At 46.3% G+C, this 8,851-nt stretch overlaps 1 protein-coding gene across 6 annotated transcripts in view; it reads right to left on the bottom strand.

The window, feature by feature from the left end:
* Positions 1–4,352: 4,352 nt before the first annotated feature.
* The window catches only part of NTM (neurotrimin), a 941,188-nt gene continuing 936,689 nt past the window's right edge, over positions 4,353–8,851 (bottom strand). For all 6 annotated transcript variants that reach the window (XM_090291030.1, XM_090291029.1, XM_090291032.1 and 3 more), the window contains one exon: positions 4,353–5,001. In XM_090291030.1, the coding sequence (XP_090147156.1) occupies positions 4,904–5,001 (98 nt within the window). In that variant the 3' untranslated portion in view covers positions 4,353–4,903. The remainder of the gene's footprint in view (positions 5,002–8,851) is intronic.

Raw genomic sequence — 8,851 nt, 5'->3', positions numbered from 1 at the left:
AGTAAGTGCTATGGCCACAGGCAACTTATATTGCTTGGAAGTTCTAGATATTGTAGCAGAGAAATAATTTACTTTTAAATAATTTTAACATTCCTTCAATATAGGGATACAGTCATATACTTTTACAATATGCCTGAAGCAGATATGTAAGTTATTAGAGGCTTGAATGTGGGTAAAATCAAAATGCAAAAAAACTAAAGCCAACCAAAGACTCCTTTATAAATGATAATGCACCAAATACATCAGGCAGGTTGTAAGAGTGATCTTAACTTGAGCTTGGGAATTAGGGGATCTTTGCTAAACAAAGCTGTGTTTTTCTAGTCATATGATATAAATATGTTGTGTGAGACAGGGAGATGGAAATGAAGATGCGAGACTCAGACATCTCAGTTACTTACAGATCATGGGCATATTAATTTGAGTTTATTGCCTTGAGGCAGATAGATATGAACACTCACAGAAATAGGATTTGAATCAAGAGCAGGGAGAGGGAAGAATTAAGGCTTTAGAATGGCCTTATTGAGCAGTTATGGGATGACAAAGGAGACTCTACTATACAATCATATCTCAGATTACTCCTGAGATTTGGTTTAAAAATGCCAGAAAGAGTTTTTATTTAGTAAGCTTGCTTGTCTGATGGAGGCTGAATGACTAGTGAGTGCATGTACACTTGACTAATAGTAGCACAAGAGCCTGTGAGCACATCATGAGCAGAGACCATCTAGTTGGCTATCATAAGAATAGAAAATTGTGGATATTTTGCTGATTCCAATTTCATGTTTTTATCAAACCAATCTACCCATTAAAGGGTCAATTCTCAGACTGACTAGAGCGATGATCTTTTTTTTTAGACTCATGGTTCAAGGGTAGAAGTAAAGATGGGGTAGTCCAATGAAATGTGCTAAATCTCAGTCAGATTTTATCGTGCATCCATTTGCTAATTTATCTGCAGCTTGAATAACAATAACTGTCATTTATCATCACCATCCTCATCACTATCTGCATCAAGACAAATGAGCATTCATAGGTCTTCCATTGTGACTACAGCCCCAGCTTTGCAAGCAAGTCCCACTCATCAAGACAGTCCCTGGACAAGTACTCACAATGCTTCAAGTAGGACATTTGAACTCATTGTGTAGAAGCATTGATGGGGAAATATTTAACTGTAGGAACTTGAGAGCCGTGGCACATCTGTGTGTTTGGAGAGGAGCAGACATTCTGTTGGAAGAGATGAATGGGATTCTACAGCAGTGGTTAGAGTAGTTAGGGCTTGAAATCCCCCCTTACCCCCCCACCCCCACCCCCACACACATACATATGAGAGACTATCAATCTGCCAAACCTAAATTATGATCCCTTCAAGGGGCATCTGAATGTCAGGGGTAGTGGCTAAATCTTAAAGTATGACAGTGCCTTATGTATAAGTCTAAAGGGGTCTGGTTCATTTGAAATCCAAGTCAGCCTATAGAAATTGTCTTCCATCAGTACCTGTAAAAAACCAAACAAAGAAACAGAAAAAAAACCCAACCTGCATGCATGTAGTATTCAAGACGTCTTTCTTTATTTATGTTAATGAACACTGTCTGGCCATGCTCCTGTTTCCTGGGAACAGATTGTCCCTATAAACTTCTCTCAAAGCCACGCTGTCCTGGATTGAACTCTCGATCTGGTTGAAGGCCCTTGCTCACGGGCACCTGGATGATTCCTTTAAAGACTAAAATTCAGCAGCTTGGGGCTCATGTGGCACACTAAGCAAAAGTGAGAGGAATCCCCTCTTGAGGCAGAATGGGAAGTTCTATCTTGTGTACCCATCAGTTATGGCAAAGCTGGTTGTGCAAGGGACATGCTCCTGAATAAACAGAGCCTTAAAAACCATGAGACAAGAAGGGCAGTTGAGTTGGCAAACAGGTAAAATTAAGTCTTCCTCATGAATGTCACTTTACAAAGTTGACATTGTCACTTTATAAAGGACTGCTGGGAGGATGGTGATAGAGTGATCAAAGTGTGTTTTGTCGCTAAAAAAAAAGAAGGTTTTGATTCAAATGGAAGTCATTTGCTGTTGTCTTCTCTTGTCCCAGCAATGCCTAGGAAGCACCTCTTTGCAGATGCCTTGGTATATTTTATTCAGAGGTGTTTCTGAGCACAAGTTTAGTGATTACCTGTGTAGTTTCCACTCTCTCCCAGTGAGCCATGTTGTGCATCCAAATCCCGTGATCAGCGTCTGCAGATGTTCCATACATGAGGGACCTAGTAAATCTCATCCACCCACTTTTCTTCCAAGGAGACAGTCCCAAAACCCTTGACTCTGGCAATTCTAAAACATAACAAAGGAATGACACCGATTCTAGCAAAATTTGTGAGGCTTGGCCAAACTGTTTCTAACCATTTTACTGGGAGGAAGTTGGGGTACCTGGCACCTGGTGGTGGGGATGGAAGGGCAGAGGCACATACAAAAAAGCATGTAGTCAATCTTTTCTCATTTTTTTAGTAGCCACTGGAAATGAATGGACTCCTATGCAAACCTTTCCTACTCCTCTCAGTGGAATTGGCCCCTGAGGACTCAGGTAGAGTAATTCTTGAGTGAGTCAGCTCTGACTTGATTTCTGCCTCTCAGTGAATCTTCACTTACTATTTAATTCCCAGAATGAATCAGAAGAGGTTATAATTATTTGAATATTATTTTGTATTAATATTTACTTTCCCTCTTAACATTCGGCTAGAGGCAAGCTTTGGAGAGCAGGCATGGAAGGAAGAGAGTCTCCAAAATATCAGCTGATGGGATTTGGGCTTATTTAGTACCAACCCATACTTTTGTTTTTGTTTGTGTTTTTTTGTTTTTCCTGATAGCTTCCCTATGCTGTGTCTCTAGAATAATCACATTTAAAAGTCTGTCCCTAACTAGACTTGACATTTTGCCCTGGTCATGAGGTGAGGTGTTTGGACGCAAGCAGGATGCTGCCAGCCTCGGATAGGACCTTCTGGAGGCCTTGGAGACACAGACCCTGTGAGACCCCCACCCTTGCTTCTGTTAGGAGGATGAAGAGGGTTTCTGACTGTGCTGTCTGTCGTCAGAGCACATACTGCAGAGAGAGCCCCACTCACCCCAGCGAGGGGTCTAAAGAACGGTTGCTTGAGCCAGGAGCCCATCGTCCTCCATGTTCTTCACACGTGAGCCCTCCAGATTCTGCTCCCCCTCGCCCCCCACTGGAGAATGAGGTACCACACCAGATGAAGAGGGACATGGAACACTTTTTAATGTCAAGTCAGAGACAACCCCTCCCTCCCCTAACCCCCAACCCCACTTTCCCTCGTCACATCCAGGACCCCTCCCCGAGGCCTCTCATGTCCCCAGACTTCAGGGGAGGAAAAAAGATGATCTAAAAACTGCATTTTCTTCTCTTTCATACACACACACACAAAGGTGGGGAATTAAATAAAATAAACCAAGAGGATTCAATTCTCCAGTGGTCACAAAGGCATCAGAGATTCCCAAACGGGCTAAAGCAAGTGGTCACTGACTGTTTAGTTGGTTCAGTTGCTTGTTTGCTCAGGATGGAGACGCGAGGCACCTGCGAGGGCCTCTGGGAGCTGCACCCAGAAAAGATGCTGCGCCTGGCATTAGTGTTTGTTTTCTCTTTTCACTTTTTATAAATGTCTCTGACATGTAAATAGCCCAAGAAAAGAAAAAGGCAGGAGCTGATTACAAATTACCAGTAAACTCTATCATCTTTTAGAAGATCAACACACAGCTAACGCCATATACAGCATGCAGTAATGTCTGAGAAAGGACCCTGCTGAGAAAGACAATGGCTAGGACTCTAACAAAAAAAAATATATGTATATATATATACTGTATAATATATGTCACCAAAGGAAGCGTAGCCAACAAAGGCAAGATGGAGTGCAGATCACCCTTCTGTTTCTAAACAGCATGGAGAAGCGTTAGTATTGTCTGCATTGAATGCCAGAATAAGGAGAAATCTGTAGCGCTGGTGGAGATAGTGGTTAAATCATATGTGTTTTTTTGGTGGATTTGCCAACTCCTCACCGGGCGGTTAATGCCCGGTGTGTGGTCCACCAGTTGTAAACCTAGTTAAGAAGTGCACTATCCACTTTTAATCCTTAACAAACGTACTTCTCTTCACCCCTTTCATTTGTGTGTATTTTTTGTTTTGTCTTTTTTTTTCACTAACTTCTAGACTCATATCAGAAAATATAATTAATAAAATTAATAATGAATCAGAATCCCTTATTATCCATGATGTCCATGTAGTAAAAATGAAAGAAAAAATAAAAGTTTCACAATATCTGCTGTGACTGTGGATTGTGGGGTTTTTGTAGCTGTCAGGCTGTCTTGTTTAGTTTCCTTTTTATTTATTTATTTTTTAAATTTCGTTTCATAACACACAAACAGCGGCACAGTCCACGAAAGGGACCCCCGGGGCGCGCGGGGGCGCACGTCTCACTCTGCGTTCATCTCTAGTGACTGACTGAATCTGGGGTGGCCAACTCCAGAATTTTCCTTGGTAGGGGCACTTGAGCGGGCAGAGTGGCTGAGCCCTCGTCCACCCTGGAAACAGAGGTCACACAGTGCCGCGTGCGGGTGGGTCCAAAGCCAGGTGTGCGCTCCTCCCGTTTGGGAAAAGAAAGAAAACTCAGCTGTACCTGCACACCTGCAGGCCTGCAAGGCGATTTCCAATTTCCTTTTTAAACGCGTTTGCCCAAAGTATTCTCTGTTCCCCTCCCTCGAATTTGTGTCCCAATAGGATCTGTTTCTCTGAATTTTGTTTGATTACATCTGATTAGGAACGGGTTTGCTAGTGTGGCGGTCGGAGATGCCGGTGCTGTAGTGTCGGTGGTGGCAGAGGCGGCAGCTTTCCCCAGTGGGGGAGTGGCACTCACATCAAAATTTGAGGAGCAGGAAGACCAGGAGAGGGAGCAGCCAAATGCAGCCTGCTCTCCTCGACGTCCCATTGTTCACCTCGCTGACAGCGCCCGGGCCTGTGGAGAGAGCACACTGGTCATGAGCAGCCGGTACGGGAGGGAACGGCTGTCGCCTCCTTTGCTGTCCTTAGGCCTCGCCTCTGATAAGGCATCTCTCTAACCGGGAGCATTGGCGCTTCCCACTCCCTGCGGAGGGGGGCTGCATTACCAATAAACCTTCTATAGCTTCCATCCACGGACGCACACCGTCTAATGGGGAGCCTTCCCTGGCAAAGAGAGAACACGAAGCTCAGGTTCAAGCGTGCCGGTGGCCACTACTCCCTTACTGTGTAATATGCTAACGCTATGGCTCAAGGTCAGGTTCAAGAAGAAAGGGCCTATTTATTATTATCTTACACAGAGCTTCGATAAAGTGAGACCTTGGAGCATTTGCATCGTCACTCACCACTTCTAAGCACTGCCTGCCTTAAACATTCGCGTAACCCTCTGGCTGCTCCGCCTGTCGCTCTGGGAAGGGCCAGTCGGACTCCAGTCTGCCTCCCTGCCGCAGCTGCACCGGGCTCATCGTCCTCCCGCCAGTGGCTGCATCTCAGGGCAGAGCTCTGGGTTTCCACCCGGAGCACTTGGCCTCGTCTCCTTCTGGTCTTGGTAACAGCAGACCTAGCTCAAGTATCATGTGCCCCAAAAGCCAAACCCAGCTCACACAAAGTGCAGGTGGGGACAAGTAAAGGAACAGGTGGCCTTCTGCTGTGCACATGGCAGGAAGGGAAGGTGTAAGTGGAAATGGGGTTGCAGAACCTGCCGTGGAGCATGTCTGAGAGTGGAGACGGATGGACCATTTCCCTTTGAGGTGCACGCCAGCCTGGCCTGCTAACACACACTCTTGGAAACGAAGCCAGATGTGGGAGGCAAGAAAACGGTGGGGTCATAAAATTCCTCCGTAGCTTTCCTATCATTGTGAAGCATAAGATTTCTGGTGACCGCAGCCTGGTGCCAGAATGCCCATGGCCGATGGAGCTATGATTCATGAACACACACAAGTTTTGAGGACTCGATGAATTAGGTACTCAAGAAAGCAGGGCACCTTCTCAGACTGCAATTGCACCGGCATGATCTGCTGCAATGAATTTAACGGACATGTGGCTGGTGTCCTCACTAAGTCCTTGTCCTCACCAGGGGTGAAGGAACAAAGCCAGAAGCTGCTTGCTGGACTTGGATGCTGAGCATCAGACCAGGTTTCTTGATTCCATCTTTGACTATTCCATCAAGTCCTAAAACTCCTGGCTTGGGAACACTGCCATATGATTGTAGTTCTTAGACCTTTGGGAGAACCATGATCATGAGGCAGTGGTTAATCATCATGAGTTTGAGATGCAGCATGTCCTCTGACCTCAGGGGTCCTGTTCTCCAGGCTGTGACGTTCCCCAGGCCAGGTTTGCTGGCAGTGCCATTTCTCATGAGACGCACCAGGAGACCTATTCTACTCTCCACCTGGCAGGGAGGGGAATTTCACTCTTTAGGGTCCTCACCCTGTTCTCTCCACAGCCTTCTTTGGAATCCCAAGAGAGAAGCCACTCCCTGATGCCTTCTAGGGGCAAGGTTATGCTTCTGTCTGGTGAGGAAGCCCTTCTGCTCTGGGCCACTCCAAGACCCCTCGCAGTAAGACCCTTGCCTGTGCCTGAGGCTGACCCTGAGACACAGATGATGCCTGAGTCCCCGGGACCAACAAGCCTTCGTGGGAGCCAGGTCCTGTGTGTCAGCAGGTCAGAGGCAGTGGCTGGATCCCACCTCCCGCGGGCACGGGGCACAATGATTCTGCACCCTGGCACATGGCACTCCTGGCCAGACATGCAACTATGGGAACAAGGCTCTTTTTCTATTTTTCTCTTTGCTCTGCTACACACTCACACACAGCTTAGAACTCCACTTCCCATTCACTCCCTCCCTCTCCCTGCCCCCTGGCCACTGGGAAGAAGAGGCCCTGTGGTAAAAGAGAAGGGGAACAAAGGACAGCCCCCACCACTTAGATCCTCTCCTGCATGCGCTCCTTTCAGGGGGCCACCAGTGGGATTCTTCAGGAAGGAGGATGCAGAATGCCACAAGGCAGGTATACAGCCCCGTGGGGGCCTGGCTCGGTGGTTACCACCTAAGAAAAGTCGGGACGTATAGAAGTGAAATGGGCAGGGTGTGAGATTATAGAAAGTGGTGAAAACTCCAGTGGAAGCGTTCAAATTCATTTAAAAACAATACTGTAAATGAAATGAAGCATATCCCCTGGGGAAAAGTGCAGGCCAAGGACTCTGCAGCAATGCAGAGGAGGCTGCTATCAACTGCAACTCCCACCCAGGACACCTCACCTGGCAGGGCTGAGCAGCCCTGTGTTCAGGTTCATTGTCAAGCTCCTAGGAGTTCCTTTGTGGCTCTGCTGCCTGCTGGGCAGCATCACAGAGAGCCTGTAGAGAGGGGTCTTGGTCTTTTGTGTCAGAAAACTATTCCTATGGAAGGAAGGAAAAGGCCATGGAGTGCCCCAGAGCCTCCTCTGGTGTGTTGTGACCCTGGACAAGCTCCCAGGGCCTCTCTGCTGTTCCTGTCTCTTGTCACTCACTGTGGGGGACCCAATCCAGCCTGCCTTCTCTTCCCCTCACCCCAAGCCACCCTTCTCTTCAGTATGCCTGGGGAACCCGACCTGCACAAAGCTGGACAGAAGAGGGAAACAGGAGCAGAGGTTCTCCACACGTCCTCCCAAAGAAGGCCGCCAGAGCAGCTCTCCTTTCAATGTCCACGAAAGTTCACACATCAGGCCTTGATCCCTTAGGTTTATTTTTTATGCTAATCCCAGGGTGATGTTTCTACACTCCCAAACTGATCACATTACAATCCTATTGAATTCCTATGGCCTTCACAAAACCTCCCAACTCCTTGGTAGAGTACATACTCCACAGTTTGTAATCTGCTTGCTTTTCTGCCTCCTTAATAGTTCTTTCTGCCATGTGTTCTTCAGTTTCTCCCTGCCCCCAACTCCATGCAACACAAGCATGTGTTACTTGCACACCCACATACATGCCCACGTGAGTGCGTAACCTCAAACCCTATTCTTATTTATTTATTTTTTTAGAAAGATTTATTTATTCAGTTTTAGAGAGAGGAGAAGGAAGGGAGAGAGGGAGAGAAACAGCAATATGAGAAAAACATTTATTGGTTGCTTCTCATATATGCCCCAACCAGGGACCAAACCTGAAACCAACCCAGGCATGTGCCCTGACTAGGCATCGAACTTGCCTTTCACTTTGCAGGACAACACCCAACCAATTGAGCCATACCGGTCAATGACAACCATATTCCTTTTTCTTCTCATCCACACACTTTCTGCCACTCTGCCTAGGATGCTCTTCACTAATTCGCCCACAGCTTGTCCCAGTCACCTCTTCCAGGCAGCCTTCCTTGGCTTACTGTGGCTTGTTTCCACAGCACCACATGCATCCTACTGTTAAAATGCCTACTACCCTGTGTTGTAATTCTCTTTATTCACCTAACTTCTGTCTTTCCTCCTCTGTGTTATAAGCTCCTTAAGGGCAGTCTATGTCTATCTGGGCCTGTGGCAGGTAATCAATAGATGCTTGTTGGAGGAAAGAAAGAGCCAGAATATTGTGATACATGTAAACAAATCCGTATTTAGTCTTGGTGTCTTTTTTTGCCTTAAGATTTTACTTGGAGAAGAAAAGTAAAACCTACCTCAATTTTCTCTTCCAAGCACCCTTCCACTTTCTTTTTTCTTATTTTTATTTTCTGAGATTTCTCACCTGCTTTAATGCGCCTGATCAACAGGTATACATTCTTCTTTGTATGCGTGGTTCAGATGAAACAAAATCAAACCCAAACTGTATTTCTTCCTTCCAGCATCCTGGAG

Source organism: Furipterus horrens, unplaced genomic scaffold, assembly GCF_987537825.1.
Source record: "Furipterus horrens unplaced genomic scaffold, mFurHor1.1.pri manual_scaffold_11, whole genome shotgun sequence".
NCBI classification, from domain to species: Eukaryota; Metazoa; Chordata; class Mammalia; order Chiroptera; family Furipteridae; genus Furipterus; species Furipterus horrens.
Note: the sequence above shows the minus strand (reverse complement) of the source record. Positions and strands in the feature narration are given on the sequence as shown.